Source organism: Schistocerca serialis, chromosome 6, assembly GCF_023864345.2.
Source record: "Schistocerca serialis cubense isolate TAMUIC-IGC-003099 chromosome 6, iqSchSeri2.2, whole genome shotgun sequence".
Lineage (NCBI taxonomy): Eukaryota > Metazoa > Arthropoda > Insecta > Orthoptera > Acrididae > Schistocerca > Schistocerca serialis.
Window position 1 is genome coordinate 533,350,391 of NC_064643.1, and position 18,713 is coordinate 533,369,103.

Below are 18,713 nucleotides of genomic sequence, written 5' to 3' on the forward strand. Positions count from 1 at the left end.
ATGGAGCAGTGTTTCACATTTGCATTGCCTTAGCCGGCACTCACATTAACCTCTGATCGAGCAATGGTAATCACTTTAATATTTTTCCCAGACAAATGTATTCCTTAAATTTTATTACTCTACATTAATTATTTGTTGGTGTTGCAACTATTTTTCCATCAGTGTAGATACATGCACTTCCATCTTAGCTGTCAAAGGAAATTTCCTTCCAGAAAAATTAGTGTACAGGTGTAAGATGAAATCTGATGTCCCACCACCCATGAGGTGTTTACAATGCTTATTCTTTGGTCATATGCTGTCCTGCTGCACAGCAGATACAAAATGCAGAAACTGCAGCTGATCTCTCTGCAAAGATTGTCCTCGTGAACAACCATCATAATGTGTCACTTGTAATGAACACCATTCTCCATGTTCACTGGTTTGTCCGGTGTTGGGAGAAAAAAAACAAGACAAGAAAATAAATTACTTGACTGCCTGTCACATACTGAGGCAGGAAAAAAATCATGAATGCCTGCATCCTGTCGACATGGCAATGTGAGTCACTGCTGCGAACCTGTCTACCTCAGTTTTTTCTAAACCAGATCTATCTTTGGGAACCACTTCCCACACCCAGGTGGGGAAGCAGCTTTGTCCTCTGGGATGTACCATTGATGGGACTCCCTTTTGGAACCTCTCCCTTCAAAAACCAACAGATCACAGGCACAGTACTAGCCAATGGCTGAAGGAGCTGTGGCCTGTGGGTCTCAGGGCATTCAATTTTCATATGTTGCCACACAAACAGTGGATAAGTGCTTGCAAGAATCTTGGCCAGCAAAAGATGTGTAGGAGGCGTAGGTGGCGGCGGAGGCGGAGGTGGATGCAGAGGCAGAGGCAGAGGTCATATCTCCCCTTGCTGTTGGATTCTCAGCCAATGTTCACTAATGTTGTCCCATGCACATCAGTGAGAGACAGCGATTCTCAGACATGATCAGTCCTTCTGGTCCCCTTCATGCCTAACTGGAACACACTTAATGTGACAAACCATTGGAACTGTAATGGATACTACTGTTACGTGCTGGAACTGCAACACCCAATTTCTTCTTATTTTGCAGTCCGCATTGCCCTCCAAGAAACTCACATCACTGATGAGCATTTCCTAACACCTGGTGGCTACCGTACAGTAGGTCAGACTCATACTAACCCTGGGAGGGCAACTGAAGTGGTGTGTACGTAGGTTTGCAATGATGTCGTCAGTGAATGGATTCTCCCCGTACCATGTTGGAATCAATAGTGGTACAAGTGCAAACTACCCCAGAAATCATAATTTGTACCATTTATTTACCTCCAGGCAGGGCACTTACACTCTTTGAGATGTCCATCTTAATCCAACAGATCCCCTCTCTCCCTTTTCCACATCTCCCCTATCTCCTACTTGGGGGCTTCCACATGCTACCACACCCTGTGGTGAAGTAACACTCACCTTATCTGGAAGGAGCCATTTCATTGACCAGTTTCCATGTGATCTCGATCTGTGCCTTCTCAATGATGGTACTCCTACTCATTTCAGTACCACTCATGGCACCTCTTTGGCTAACGGCCTTTTGATCCTTTTTCCCCCAATATTGTTGCTTCGCTACATCTGTCGCTTTGCAATGATATTTATGACAGTAACCACTTTTCAGAGATCCTGTCACTTACCTGCTACTGCCCAATGGACCAATTACCATAATAGGTTCTTTGAAGAGTCAACTGGCAGTTTATGTATACCTCTGCTGTCACCATCACCCCATTTATCAGATTGCATTGACAAGGCCATGGAAGATGTCTGACAACAGCTTCCCAGGATCGCCGTAGGTCCCTGCATCCTTCACAAGCTGCTTTCCTTACTTTTAAGAGACTGTGCACTAAGGCTCACTGTCGAATTACAGGAACGCTTTGAGTGCTATGATGACTCCTTCAGAATGTATGCCTCTCCTTCCCAGATGTGGGCCAAGCTCTGTAGTCGTTTAGGCCACCAAAGACCGAGAACTGTTCTAGGTCTCGTCCATCAGCATGGTCTTTGTACCAGTATTTTGGTTCTTACTGAACACCTTGTGATCAACTTTGTGACAGTGGTGGCATACTCTTCTTACTGGCTACCTTTATAATGCAGAAATGACAAGTTGAAATTCTTCCCTTAAGTTTCACACACTCACCAAGCCAAATCATATACTAAGCCTTCAGACTTTTCCTCATCTTAAGATACAGCCCCAGGCCCCAATTGAGTTCATAATCAGATGATCCAGCATTTGAATGTTACACAAAGGCTGCTCAGTGTCTTCAACTGTATTTGATTCAAAAGTGTCCTCCTTTTCCAATCGCAAGTATCATTCTCCCAATCCTTAAGCCAGGCAAAAACCCAATGTCTGTTTACAGTTACCAACTGCTCACAGATAATGCTTGGTTCTTGAATCACAATACCTTTTGTCCATCTATTAGTGTGGTTTCAGGAGGGAACAATTCACAACTGACCATCTAGTTAGGCTGAAAGTGGAAATCCAGCATGTTTTTTCCAAATATGAACATCTCACTACAGTATTTTTTGACCTACACAAGGCATACAACACCACTTGGGACCAACATATTTTACTTAACCAGCGTGGTTGTGGCTTTTGAGACTCCCTACTGATTTTTGTGTCAGTTTTTATCCCACCAGGTGTTATGGGTTGGAGGTGGTAATTCACTCAGCTCTTCATGGATCCATGAAAATGGTGTCTCACATTATTCATACTGAGTGTCAAACTCTTCATTGCCATCAATGTGCTAGTGACCTGTCGCGCCACTGGTCACAGCTGTGTTGTACGTCAAAAAATTTTGCATTTGGTACAGCTCCCACCCCAAAGCCCCAGCAAATACCAGCTCCAGTGTGACTCCACTTGGACTCTTTGCCATGTTCCCAGGTTTTCCTGCAAAAACTCTGGTCAGTGCATTTCAGTCGTCATACAGTGGTCCACCATGACCCAGTACTCTACTCAGGTACCCAATGCTTGAATATTGTTGCAGTCCATTTATTATGCCTGTTTTTGGATAAAAATCTGACTTGGCTGCCCAGTATTTGTCAGTTAATGCTCTCTGCTTCCTTGTCCACATGTCTTGGGGTGCGGATTGTTCAACTCTTCTCTGTACTTACCAGGCCCTCATGTTGTCCCAAGCGGGCTGTGGTTGCCAGGTTTACAGCTCGGCAGCACTTACAGCTTCAAAATTCTTAGACCCAGTCCATCACTGTGGCTTTTTAATAGCCACTGTTGCGTTCCAGATTAGTCCTAGAGACAGTCTCCTTGCTGAAAGTGGAACCTTTCCTTTCCAGAGGTGACAGACCCAAATGTTGCTCACTTATGCAGTCACCATCCAATAATTTACCTCCATCCAACGTAAGACATTTGTTGTGCATACAATGTGGATTGACCCCTGACTCCTGCTCTTGGGTTGGTTTATCAGATGGAATGCCCTCTGCCTAACCTCCTTAAGATGTACTAGGATCAATGTATTCTGTACTCCTAAAGTTTGCCACACCCATTACCTTTTGACATCTGTTTTTTTTCCCAAGAGCTTCTGGTTGCTACTGTCATTTAAAATGACAGCTCTAAAACCATGGATATAGTGAGATATGCTTCTACATCTCCTGGCAGTCAGGAATGACATTCATTGCCGGGAAGATTAGTGTTTCATTGCGGAGTTCATAGCCATTAACAGCGCTCAGTACACTGAGGTGACAAGTGTTGGGGATAGCAATATGTACATATACAAATGGCAGTAGTATCATGCACATGAGGTATGAAAGGGCAATACATTGATAGAACGGTCACAGGTGATTCATGTGAAAAGGTTTCCGACATGATTATGGCTACACGACAGGAATTAACAGACTTTGAATGTGGAATGGTAGTTGGAGCTAGATGCGTGGGACGTCCCATTTTGGAAATCATTAGGGAATTCAATATTTGTGATCCACAGTGGCAAGAGTGTGCTGAGAATACAAAATGTCAGGCATTACCTCTCTGCACGGACAGCGCAGTGGTTGACAGCCCTCACTTAATGACCAAGAGCAGCAGCATTTGTGTAGAGTTGTCAGTGCTAACACACAAGCAACACTGCATGAACTAACCACAGAAATGTGGGACCTACAACAAATATATACATTAGGACAGTGTGGTGCAATTTGGCATTAATGGGCTATGGCAGCAGATGACCGACGGGAGTGGCTTTGCTAACTTCATGACATCACCTACAGTGCCTCTCCTGGGCTCATGAAAATATTGATTCACCCGTAGATGACTGTAAAACTGTGGCCTGGTCAGAAGAGTCCCAGTTTCACTTGCTAAGATGTGATGGTAGGGTTAGTGTGGCACAGACCCCACGAAGCCATGGATCCAAATTGTCAACAAGGCACTGTGGAAGCTGCTGGTGACTCCATAATGGTGTGGGCTGTGTTTACATGGAATAGAATGGGTCCTCTGGATATTCAGCGACTTGGAGACCATTTGCAACTATTCATGGACTTCATGTTGCCCAAACAAGTATGGAAATGGAATTTTTATGGATGACTATTCGCCATGTCAACTGGTCACAGTTGTTCACGATTAGTTTGAAGAACATTCTGGACTATTCGAGTGAGTGGTTTGGCCAACGCGATTGCGCAACATGAATCCCACTGAACATGTATGGGACATAACTGAGACGTCAGTTTGTGCACAAAATATGACGTCAGCACAACTTTTGCAATCATGGATGGCTAGAGGCAGCATGGTTCAGTTTTTCTGAGGATGATTTCCAACAATTTGAGTCCGTGCCCCATAGAGTTGCTGCACTATGCTGGGCCAAAGTAGTACCAGTGTAGTAGTAGGAGGTTCTATGACCTTTTTAATCTCATTGTATTTTATTAAACAATCATCCCTTGATAATGTTTTAGTTCACATTGTCTCATTGATCACTTTTATAGTTGTCATCCTGTGATATTTGCCACCCATGACTTACTCTCTGCCCTTAATCATACTGCATGTTCAGTTGTTGTTCTCTGGATTCTGAATTGTGTACGTATCCCAGAAAAGAAACTGGCCGACCGTTTGGCTAGAGAAGTGATTACTCAGCCCCCCCCCCCCCCCACTGGTTTTGATGATCCCAAATTCGAAGTTGTGTGTGCAAATGAGGCATCTGCTCACTCAGAGATGGAACAACATGTGGTAAACTACTGCCCTCTATAATAAACTCCGTACTGTCAAGGAGACTACTGGTGCATGGCACTTCTTCCAGAAGGAATCCACTGTCCTGTGCCACCTATGCATCAGCCGTACCAGACTAACCCATACTTTCATTTTGTATCAGGCCACTCCCACATTGTGATTTTGAAGTCTTGCAGATAATATTTCATATTCTGGTGGAATGCACCCTTCTTCTTGCTCTTCATGGTCTTTCGAATTCTTGGTCTCTTACTATTGGCAGGGAAATCATGGATAGTTCAACAGATTCCAGACTTTCTCCATGGATTTTGTTCTTATTCTCAAATATAAAGTTTCAGACTGCCTTGAGGGCAGGGATGGAGTGATTAGGGTTGGTGCATCTCCCACTGCGTGCTTGGGCTGGGGCACCCTTCACCCTCTTTCATCTCTCTTTTACGGTATTTTAATTGCTTTTAGATGTGATTCGCCTCTTCATTTGCTGCACTTTGTTTTCTATTTTAGGGGTAGCACTGTTACATATTGGGTGCTCTTTACTGCCTTGGCTGTAATAGATCAGGGATGGAACAGCTCTCACTGCGTGCAGAGCCCTGGGGAGACCAACCTGCTGCCTTATCTACTTCCCCCTCCCCATTTTTTGACAGTCCAACTGATGCTCATTACACTTTAGCCTCCCACTTTTACTGTTCTGAATCTCCAAATTAGAAGGCATTCTTTGTGTTCTAAGGGAATTTGTCCTTAGTCGGGTTGAAAATGATCAGATGCAGGTGGAGTTTCTTTCGCTACAGATCAGCCTGGTAGACCCTTGGTCTACTCTGACCTATGCACCTGCCCACTTCTGTTAATTGTTTTTCAGCTTTGGCATCATTATAGCCATCAATGCCTCGATTTTACCACTCCTATATACTTTCATCATCAGAACATGTTTGAGGCAGACTTCGCTAACTCTAGATTCTCTACTCCTGGAATGAGTAACTGATGAGCTTGCTGTTTACCCCCCAATGACCAACCAATGACTTAATTTACAGAGATGTGGAATTTCAACCCAGAAAAACATGAGACCCAGCATTGGCTGCACCAAGGCATCATTGGGCACAGACAAATGATTGCAAGAGGTAACGCAGATGGGGATCCGAAGTCTGAATAGTTAGGCCGAACACCAACACATAGCCTCTGCACCTACGTTGAGTTCTGCACCTCGCAGCTACACATTCCCTTCACCATGTTTGTGGAGCCGTGGTCCATTTTCCAGCATAAGGCTCTGGACATTGATGTCTTCCACAATGACATACCATAGGCCCCTGATGCCTGTGCTGTTCTTGTGAGCCTGTACATAAATTGGTAAGCCGTAACAGCAACGCATCAGCAGTGTGTGAAGATGGTGAGCAGCTGCCTTATGAAAATATTGTACAGTTTACACACCATTTGGCATAACATCCATGAATTGTTTGAACAATTGTTATGTTGGGAAAGCTTCAAATGGCAGTAGAGTCGGAGAGTCATAGGGTCACTCCACATGACAGTCTTCTAATCAATGGTGTGAACAATCAGTGCCTCACTGGTAAAATTATGTAGACCATAAGATGTTTCCATCCAGTGCAATGTTGGATGTGGCAGTAATGGGTAAGGGAATTAGAAAGTGGCAGGAAGTGACAAACAGAAACTTCCAGTCAATGTAAGTGACGATACATGGTGAACCATCTCCCAGTTATATTTGTTTGTTACAGTAGTCCTTGTCAGCTCCTTAGTGGCCATTTTTTGACATACTATGTCCTTCAATAAGAGGTCTCACCAAAATGCAGTGTTTGTGGGGTAGAGTTCACAGTTAACAGTTTGAATTTTTTTAATATATGCTGTCAATGGCGTGATTGTAAGGCAGTTGCTAAAATTTTGTGTAGCATCAGAACTGTAGCCCAACTTGACCAGTCACATCTACTAAATTATTTAAAACTTATTTTGGCTGTATGTTTAGAGGTACAAGGGAATGAACCTATAATGTTTTAATGACACGTTTAACAGATATATAGGCATTTTTTTTCTTTTAGGGATCTTAATGACACTTGTCTCTTTATTTTTAATAAACTAACACTAGAACCATCTTGCTTTAGCACACTATGAGAAGTACAATGAAGTCCATATCTGCTACCTTCAGTTGAAAGTAATAAGTTATATATCTGGTGTGAAAATGCTTCTTTTTGTATTAAAAATGCATAAATAACAAACGGACCAAACTAAAATGGGCTAGTTCCTGGCTTTCACAGTTAATTCTGAATGTGATAGTCAGCAAAAGTGCATGCAATGTGCTGATGGGAATGATTTTGAAATGCTGCAACTGTAGTAAAAATCACTGACTAGGGCATAGTGTGTGCAACAAATTATTGCTTGCTAATACAATCCACAAGAGTTCAGTCTGCTGGCAGCAATAAGTCCAATTTTTGATCCTGAATGCTTATTGCTGAGAAGCCTCTACCACCCATGTCTTTCCATTCAAAATTTATACCTTATTAATGCAGTTAGTTCATTCTCTTTGGTTTCCTCTATAAGGCAATGCACAGGATGGTCTATAGGTGTGGAGCCACCATTTTAAAACAAAAATACGGAGATAAACAGAATATGGGAGAGGGGCAAAACTAAGAGGCCCTGTTACCAACATGGTGGCCATTTTGGAAACCACCAGTTGGATAAAAGTCTTAATTTTTAATTGTAATTTGGTGTCATGTGCCATACCAGATAAAAATTATGCTAGATAAAAATGCCTTCTTTCATTTGAGCATAGCTTTATTCATTCTCAGTTTGTCGTGTTTTGTACAGAACAAGACAAATGCTGGTGATAACATATGGAGGCACCAAGATTGTCTGCAATGTTTTATATTGTTGCTTCATCCATTCCTCATCATTACATGTAATGTGAGCACAAGCATCAATAATCCACTCCCTGTAAACTTTCTGGTCTTCATTACATTAACAATTGCCTTCAAGGGCCCCCACAGATAGAAATTTAATAGACTTCAATCTGAGAAATATGGTGGGCACTCCTCTGAGCCACCTGGGCCTATCCATCTTTGGAAACTGCATATCCAGGTATGTCTGAACAGCTACCCATAACGAGGTAGGGCACTGTCATACTGAAAAAAAAATTGGAAATATTCCATTTTCAGAAAGCAGTGACAGCAACACGTCTTCACCTAACAACCACAGATAATAAACTGCTGTTTGTGTACTCTGAATGAAAAGTGTCCAACAGAACAAGAACCCAATATTACACAGCAGACCATCACTTCTGATGTGCCAGCTACCTTCGATGAGGGTTGACATCTGATTGGTGTCTGTCATTCTGTTTATTTACCTCTCTTCTCACACAGCAATTAGCCTCATCCTCAAACCATGTATCATTGGAGAATGATGATTTTTGTCCTACTTGCATGTCACCTTTTCTGCAAATTGAATCAGATAAACTGGGCCGTTGTCAGTGAAGTACCACAACATTTACATTTTGTAAGTGTGCCTTTTTTGTGTGGCAAAATTCTCATTATTGATACATGACTGACCTCAGTTTTCTACAAGAAGTGACAAGTACCACGCCCTGGATTCTTAGTGAATGATACCAGAACAGCTATTGATGTTGCTTTGCCCCTTAGCTGTTTCGAATCATTTGGTTTTAAGCTGTCTGAACAGTCAGTTTCAAGGGATTTTGTGAGAAGTTGCACCAACGACTGTGGCTAACGGATGGTCTATCAGGGGCCATGGTTGAAATAATCTGTGACAACATGGGAGCTTCTCTGTCCTAGAACAAGGACAAGCTCAATGTGTTCTGCTTGTATTTGCAACATTTTCATTTGTCACACCTGTAACAGAGAGATGAGTCATAATTTTAGAATGACTTAAATTACACTAAAAGGAAAGGTACCATTGTTTTTCTTGTATAAGACTTTATCTACTTCATATTTCATGTGACCCTCTTTCCATTTAAAAAAATATGAGTTGCAACAATATGGCAACTTTCGAAATGGTGACCATGTTGGAAGTACCTCTCAGAAATATTGAAGCATGGTGCTTTTATAGCTGTCCATAACTGTGAAAGTGTTGCTGGTGCAGGATTTTGTGCATGAACTGACCTCTTGATTATGTCCCATAAATGTTCAATGGGATTCAAGTTGGGTGGTCTGGGTGGCCAAATCATTCATTCAAATTGTCCACAATGTTCTTCAAACCAATTGCAAACAATTGTAGCCCAGTGACAATTTGCATTGTTATTTATAAAAAATTCCATTGTTATTTGCTGCAAATGGTTTCAAAATAGCTAAACAGAAGCATTTATAGTCAATGACTGGTTCAACCGAACCAGAGGACCCAGTCCATTCCATGTAAACTCTGCTCACAACATTATGGAGCCACCACCAGCATACAGTATATTGTTGACAGGATCCTTGGCTTTGTGGGGCCTGTGCCAGATACCAACCATAACATCAGCTCTAACCAGCTAGAATTGGTACTCATGTGACCAGACCACAGTTTTTCAGTCATCTAGGTTCCAACCAATATGGTCAAGAGCCCAGGAGTGGTGCTTCAGGTGACATTGTGGTGTTAGCAAATGCACTCGTGTTGGTTGTCTGCTACCATAGCTCATTAATACCAGATTTTGCTGCACTGTCATAATGTATACATTCATCATATATCCCATGTTGATTTCTGTGGTCCTTTCATGCAGTGACACTTTTGTGTTAGCACTGGCAACTCTATGCAAACGTCACTGCTCTTCATCGTTAAAAGAAGGCTGTTGGCCACTGCATTGTCTGTCGCGAGAGGTAATATGTGAAATGTGGTGTTCTTCGCACATTCTTGACACTGTAGATATTAGAATATTGAATTTCCTAAAGATTTCTAAAATGAAATGTCCCATGCTTCTATCTCCAACTAATTCCCGTCATGCAGCCATAATCATGTCAGAATACTAAGTCTACCTGTATATGCACATATCGCTATTCCATGACTTTTGTGACCTCGGTGTATGGACCATCCTGTAGTACCACTGACCATCTCAGTAATGCAATATGTGTTTCTGAATAGGATGCAATGCACTTCTTGAGTTGAAATGTCTTGAATATCACCTCCATTATAAACTTTCATTCAGCCGTTTCCTATTATATTATGAGTTTTTTCATTTATTGTCTTCATAGTTACATCAAGTGAGTGGTGACACCATTGTACATCTTCTGTGCTTCTATTTAAATCCATAATCCAGCAATAAATAATGTTTAAAGGCAGCCTGAATGACACATGAATGTCATCCAGTTCTTTTTAGTTTACACAGTGGTTGAGCTCATTTTGTTATTTTGTAACTTTTTTAAAAACATTGTACAGATTAAAAACATTCCTACTTTTTTAAGAATTTTTATGTTCTTACAGTTTCTGAAACTCTAATTGCAAATGTTTAATTTTTCAGGAACTGTGGTGAGATGACAGGGGGAACTGATTCTGCTTGGGAGGCTGCTAGTCCATGTTCCAAAGGCTCACAAGTAAGCTAGTCATAAAATATGTGAAGATATACTTTGTGTACCAAATACCTCTTTATTGTACATACAGCTATTTATACATAGTACTGCAACATATTTACATGAGACTGGGAAGTTATGAATGGAGTATTATCTTTATTCTTCCCCTTAGGGTATTTCACAGTGTAGTTACAACATTGAGCAGAAGGTGGTTTCATAAATCAGACCGATTTTAATTTTTTGTGTACTACAGGATAATATTTTTGAGTCACTCTTTACTTATACCAAGTATTCAGACAAGTTATGGGTTTTATATTCTAAGTGTCTTCTAACAGTTAAGAGTATTAATCATTACCTAACTGCACATGTATTCACTGATGAATTTGAGCAGAACTGAGAAATTCATAAATACAATTCTGGACTTGCATCATCAGCTAATAGACCAGCTTTGACAAAGAAAGTACTGAAATGCAGACCTAAAAACTCTTTAACAGTTTACATACAGAAATAAAATACCCGATGAGTGGTAATAGTATTTTCAGATGTCGTGCTCCCTCTGGTTGACTTAAGATTACTTCTCTTTTCATACATTCATGATGATTTATTACCTTTTCCAGAGATTAAATAATCTTGTATGTAATAGAACTATATGCGACAGAAAACAGCATGAGCTTATTCACCTTCGAAATAAATTACGCTTCCACATATTAAAGTCTTTTTTTTTCTTTTTTGCTATCTTTCTTTTCTTCAATTGCTGGTTCATTTTGTTTTGTGATGCAGAAGATAGAAAATATCCAAGAATGAATAAACCTCTTTCATTTAAAAGATGACTTGTAAATATGTTGAGTCACACAGTTGCCACCTGTTACTGCAATAAATTTACATCTCTAATACACCCTGGATTGTATTGCTGAAATTCAAATTCATCCATGGTCACTGTGCTGCCTGTTGCTCTACATTTTCTCCAATCTGGTAATGTAACTTTGGTGAATATTTCAATGTAGGTTGTATGAATCATTTATTATATTGCTCTAAATTTATTATAGTAAATTAAAAATTAAGTACTACTTCTTTTAAAAAGTTGCTGCCTCTTCAATTGTAAGACAGTGCTTCTGTTTGTCTGCTGTTTACTTGATTAAAATTATGTTTCTTTGGAGAACTTATCTACATACAACTGTAAATGCTGAGTCATATTTGTAGTGCATTAGTACTACCCATACAGCTTTACAATGCAAACTACACTCCTGGAAATTGAAATAAGAACACCGTGAATTCATTGTCCCAGGAAGGGGAAACTTTATTGACACATTCCTGGGGTCAGATACATCACATGATCACACTGACAGAACCACAGGCACATAGACACAGGCAACAGAGCATGCACAATGTCGGCACTAGTACAGTGTATATCCACCTTTCTCAGCAATGCAGGCTGCTATTCTCCCATGGAGACGATCGTAGAGATGCTGGATGTAGTCCTGTGGAATGGCTTGCCATGCCATTTCCACCTGGCGCCTCAGTTGGACCAGCGTTCGTGCTGGACGTGCAGACCGCGTGAGACGACGCTTCATCCAGTCCCAAACATGCTCAATGGGGGACAGATCCGGAGATCTTGCTGGCCAGGGTAGTTGACTTACACCTTCTAGAGCATGTTGGGTGGCACGGGATACATGCGGACGTGCATTGTCCTGTTGGAACAGCAAGTTCCCTTGCCGGTCTAGGAATGGTAGAACGATGGGTTCGATGACGGTTTGGATGTACCGTGCACTATCCAGTGTCCCCTCGACGATCACCAGTGGTGTACGGCCAGTGTAGGAGATCGCTCCCCACACCATGATGCCGGGTGTTGGCCCTGTGTGCCTCGGTCGTATGCAGTCCTGATTGTGGCGCTCACCTGCACGGCGCCAAACACGCATACGACCATCATTGGCACCAAGGCAGAAGCGACTCTCATCGCTGAAGACGACACGTCTCCATTCGTCCCTCCATTCACGCCTGTCGCGACACCACTGGAGGCGGGCTGCACAATGTTGGGGCGTGAGCGGAAGACGGCCTAAAGGTGTGCGGGACCGTAGCCCAGCTTCATGGAGACGGTTGCGAATGGTCCTCGCCGATACCCCAGGAGCAACAGTGTCCCTAATTTGCTGGGAAGTGGCGGTGCGGTCCCCTACGGCACTGCGTAGGATCCTACGGTCTTGGTGTGCATCCGTGCGTCGCTGCGGTCCGGTCTCAGGTCGACGGGCACGTGCACCTTCCGCCGACCACTGGCGACAACATCGATGTACTGTGGAGACCTCACGCCCCACGTGTTGAGCAATTCGGCGGTACGTCCACCCGGCCTCCCGCATGCCCACTATACACCCTCGCTCAAAGTCCGTCAACTGCACATACGGTTCACGTCCACGCTGTCGCGGCATGCTACCAGTGTTAAAGACTGCGATGGAGCTCCGTATGCCACGGCAAACTGGCTGACACTGACGGCAGCGGTGCACAAATGCTGCGCAGCTAGCGCCATTCGACGGCCAACACCGCGGTTCGTGGTGTGTCCGCTGTGCCGTGCGTGTGATCATTGCTTGTACAGCCCTTTCACAGTGTCCGGAGCAAGTATGGTGGGTCTGACACACCGGTGCCAATGTGTTCTTTTTTCCATTTCCAGGAGTGTATTATGTGCCATGTAACTAATAAAACTTTTCAATCCCCAAGTATAGTTATTCATATAATTAGTAGAAAGAATGTCTAATGGGAAGTTTTTAATTTTATTTTGAGCTGAATTTCCCAATTTCTTGCTTGATGTTGGACAGGAGCTTGTTGAATGTCTTCCCACCACAGTACACAACTCCAGTCTAAACTGTAGACAAGGAAGGAGGCAAAGTGAAAATTATTATTTTTTTTCTAATCTGACTCTGTAAATCATGTTTCTGCTGGAACTGTTTTTTATCATCACTAGCAAGAGACATTAACGAGTAAATGTGTTAGAAAGCAAATGTAAGAATTCCAAGATCCTCAAAAAGCCTCTACACGAGAAATGGTTGTCTATTTAACAAAATATTCTTACTTCTTACTTTTGTTGAACAAGCACTTTATTCACTTTAAGTGAAGGGAGTGAGAGAATGCAAAACAAGCCAAGATCTCTCATGATCTCTAGATCATGTCAGAATCCAAATCAGCGTGTATATTGTCCCATATTGTACACAGTTAAATCAGCGATTTAATGTTGACTCACCAACACTGCAATTACAATTCAAATGTATTATAGAAACAATAGATAATAATAGCATTAGTATAAAAAACATAATTATTATAGTCATTTATTTGACATAAAACTGCTAAGCTTAATTAACAGCCATTTGCTTTCTCGCTCAGATTTTCACATAATCATTCAGAAATTCTTCGAAGGAATAATAGTATTTATGTACTAATAACCTTCATAGCTTTTGTTTCAGTTGCTGTAGCTCCATGCTATGGATTTGTTTCTTTTTTAGAATATTGCAAATTTTCAAGCCCATGTGTTATGGGATTTATGCATATATCTATAATCTATGAGTGAGGAGCATGAAATTCCTCTTACTCCTAGTGCTGTATTGATGTTTCAAATTAATGTCCACGAATAATTAGAGTTAATGTATGCAAAAATAATTAGTTTATAAATGTACAAACAGGGAGCACTTCTTGCTATCAAATTGCTTAACAGGGGCTATCATGATTTTTTCGGTTTTGCATTACACCTATTCTTAACAACAGATTTTAGTAATTTTAATATTTTAGTCATTGTGCTTGTGTTGCCCCAAAAAATAATGCCATACCTTATAACTGACTCAAAATAGCTGTGATAAACTATTTTCTCATCTCCATTCTAGTTGAATATAACAGAATCCTCATTGCAAAGGTCAGGCTGTTTAATTTATTTGGTTAGTACTTAATATTTCAAGACCATGATAAATTTTGGTCCAGGTGTATTCCTAAAAACTTAACACAACCTACTTCTTTCAGTTCTTGGTTTCTATGATTAATATGAGTTTCGTTTATCTTAAAGTTTGTAATTTTAAAGTGCAATAAATGTGTTTTCCCAATATTCAGTCCTATCCATTTAGTTCGAACCAGTTTTTTAAACTGTATGGTAGATTTGTCACAGCTGAGCAAATTTGTTCAGAGTAACTGCCTTTGGCAAGGGCAGAGGTATCATCGGCAAATATGACTCAATGTGAATTATGTTAAGAGCCAAGTCATTTATATAAAGCAGAAATAAAATAGGACACAGAATGGAATCTTGTGGAACACATTTTGAAATAATGATCCATTTAGAGAAGGAATTTCTCTTGCCTGGTGCTGTTTGTGAGAAACAACCTAAACCACTCTACGGAACAACTCCCAATTCTATATCTTTCCATTTTATACAGGGTATTCTCTGTTTTAACTTACTATACAAGTAGACCCTAAGGAATTTTATACAGTGTTTCATTTTGTGTGTGACCATTAGTGTCTACTTGTGATGCTAACCAGGGTATTATTGCTAGTTTGAAAGTTCATTATATGAGATTGACTACAACTGTTAACTGTGAACCACTTGTAGGCACATTCAGCTATCATCTGAACTCTGTCTGCTAAAGTTGAGTTTGGATCTTTGATTGGTATACTTGTCATCGACAACATTGTAGTTTTTGAACTGCTCCTTAACCACTGGAAGATCATTTAGGTTAAAAAAAAAGAAGCATGGGGCTCAGTAACAATAGTTGTGGCACTCCAAATGTTGTGACTCCTGATGAAGAGGTTAGTTTTATGCCTGTGCTAGTCTGTTAATGATACTCTTTGCTTTCTGTTATGAAAGTAAAGTCTCATCAGAGAAAAAGGGATGCCATTAACTCTCGAGTGAGCACACTTATGTATAAAGCATGCCAGCCACAAATAACATTATGTTGTACCATTCCATTGTTGCTCTACAATTGTGAGTCCTTACTTATTCCTCCATTATTGCTTCAGTTAATGCAGTGCTAAGTTGTGCTGTCATAAGTACAAGTGAGCAGTAGTAATACAGAATAAACCGCAAGCTAGGTAAGAAAATATGTATGAACCACACAAGAAAATGAACCATATTCCTAGTTAGTGGCACAGTCCGACAATGAGGCAGTTTTATATGATGTAATCAACAATTGAATATGCAGTTGGCTGTGATCTGATGCAACTGCACTGTTTAAGGTTTAGATTGTTTCATTGTTGCGGGGTAACATGTGTACATGGCACCAGACTGATGTAATGAAAGTTTATTTTATTATAGTTTAATTAAACAGTGATGTAGCTCCTATAATGTAAGTTTATTTTATCATTGTTTAATTAAACTAAGATTAAACTGAGATTTTTCTCATATACACTATGTGATTAAAAGTATCCGGACACCTGGCTGAAAATGACTTACAAGTTCATGGGGCCCTCCATCGGTAATGCTGGAATTCAATATGGTGATGGCCCACCCTTAGCCTTGATGACAGCTTTCATGCTTGCTGACATACATTCAATCAGGTGCTGGAAGGTTTCTTGAGGAATGACAGCCCTTTCTTCGTGGAGTGCTGCACTGAGAAGAGGTATCGATGTTGGTTGGTGAGACTTGGCATGAAGTCAGCATTCCAAAATATCCCAAAGATGTTCTGTAGGATTCAAGTCAGAACTCTGTCCAGGCCAGTCCATTGCAGTGATGTTATTGTTGTGTAACCACTCCACCATAGGCCTGCATTATGAACAGGCACTCGATCGTGTTGAAAAATGCAATCGCCATCCTCAAATTGCTCTTCACCAGTGGGAAGCAAGAAGGTGCTTAAAACATCAATGTAAGCCTCTGCTGTGATAATGGCATGCAAAACAACAAGGGGTGCAAGCCCTCTCCATGAAAAACATGACCACACCAGAACACCACCGCCTCTGAATTTTACTGTTGGCACTACACACGATGGCAGATGACGTTCACTGGGCATTCGCCATACCCACACCTTGCCATCAGATCGCCACATTGTGTGCCATGATTCCTCACTCCAAAAAACATTTTTCCACTGTTCAATCATCCAATGTTTACGCTCGTTACACCAAGCGAGGCATCGTTTGGCATGTACTGGCGTAATGTGTGGCTTATGAGCAGCCACTCGGCCATGAAATCCAAGTGTTCTCACCTCCTGCCTGACTGTCATAGTACTTGCAATGGACACTGATGCAATTTGGAATTCCTGTATGATGTTCTGGATAGATGTCTGCCTGTTACGTGTTACGACCGTCTTCAACTGTCGGCGGTCTCTGTCAGTCAACAGAAGAGGTCAGCCTGTACGCTTTTCTGCCGTACATGTCCCTTCACATTTCCACTTCGCTATCACATCAGAAACAGTGGACCTAGGGATGTTTAGGAGTGTGGAAATCTCATATACAGACGTATGACACAAGTGACATCCAATCACCTGACCACGTTCCAAGCCTGTGAGTTTTGCGGAGTGTCCCATTCTGCTCTCTCATGATGTCTAATGACTACTGAGGTCACTGATGTGGTGGCAGCACAATGCACCTAATATGAAAAACGTATATTTTTGGGGGTGTCCGGATACTTTTGATCACATAGTGTATGTTACCAAGGTGACATAAACACAGCTGTTCTTTACATGTGTACAAACTGCACCGCGCATCAGCTCGTGTTACAAAAAATGATGCACCCAGTGAAAGTTAATAAAATAACAGTTAGTTTGCCAAGTAGGATGTTGTGATCCACATATGTTGATAAGCAGTGGTAAGGTCCTTGCAGTCATTAAAGTTTAGATCATAGTATGTTGTTACTCATTACTATTTACATGACAACTGTCTCCAGTTGTCTATCATTACTTCTCACTGTCTTGGGCATCTATTAATTACATTCTACAAAAAAAAGTTCCTGCTATATTTTGGTGTTTAGTGTGAATTTACAGATTTTCTATCAACATGGGCTCCTGTCAAGGTGTCCTGATTGTATGTACAAATTGTGTATTAAGTTAGTTGGCAAATCATTGTCATCTCTGGAAATTCTGCCAAAGTGTGCAAGTTTTCCAAACTGGATAACTTGTAGTGTTATGTATATGTAGAACTTCTCCATCTAACTGCAAATATAGTTAGACTAACTATCATGGAATATATCATCATGTGTGAGTGAAGCACAAAATTGAAAGATTAATGAAAATAAGTAAATGCCGATAGTGAAATGATACTGATCCAAAGCCTTCAGAATACTGCATTTTCACAATGCAGATTGGATTTTTCGTGATCACTGCTTCCATTATCAATAATATTTGTTGTAATGAAGGATACAGTTTTGATCAAGACCTGTCATTATGTTTCAACTTGGAACATGTTCTAGACTTCTGTAGCAGGAGATGTCAATGGTATGATATTTATTTCTGTTGATACCCTTATGATCATAGCTTTCTCCCAAAGGAAATTGTGGCAAATTATAGCGGAATCAGTTTGAACAAAATGTTACTGGTGGGGAGGATACTTGCAGTTGTTGTCATTGTTTAAAAGCTTTGTCATTCTGTAGTTAGGTATTTGAAGATTTTTAGGAATAGATCATATTGATAAATCATTGTAGTATCATAGGTGACTGTGAAATGCTAGTCAGTGTTGCTAGAGACAAAAAGAAAAGCCTGCAGATAGATTATTTTGTATTTATCTTTTGTAATGTGAAATTTGGTTGACCCTATTATTCACACCTTATTTAAATACATTAAGTGTTTAAAGATTATTTGAAATAAGTGCAACGGATACTAATATGATGATGGCATGTACGCAGATCCTGTATGCATGGGCTAGAGATGCTCCAAAACTTGAGCTTCCAGAAGGAGTTGGATTTAAAGTGGGTGGCAAATCCCCTATACAATATCTTGTACTACAAGTGCATTATGCCCATATTGATGCATTTAAAGGTAAGGTTTTTTCCTTACTTTTACTATCAGTGTAGTTTTAACAGTGGTAATATCAACATATTTTATATTTAAAGTTGTACTGAATGTTAAAATATCAAACCAAATAA

At 40.8% G+C, this 18,713-nt stretch overlaps 1 protein-coding gene across 1 annotated transcript in view; it reads left to right on the forward strand.

Moving 5' to 3' along the window:
• LOC126483761 (peptidylglycine alpha-hydroxylating monooxygenase) overlaps positions 1-18,713 on the forward strand; it is a 222,054-nt gene that overhangs the window by 139,293 nt on the left and 64,048 nt on the right. The window contains exons 4-5 of the mRNA XM_050106907.1: positions 10,636-10,708; positions 18,474-18,606. Of these exons, the coding sequence (XP_049962864.1) occupies positions 10,636-10,708; positions 18,474-18,606 (206 nt within the window). The remainder of the gene's footprint in view (positions 1-10,635; positions 10,709-18,473; positions 18,607-18,713) is intronic.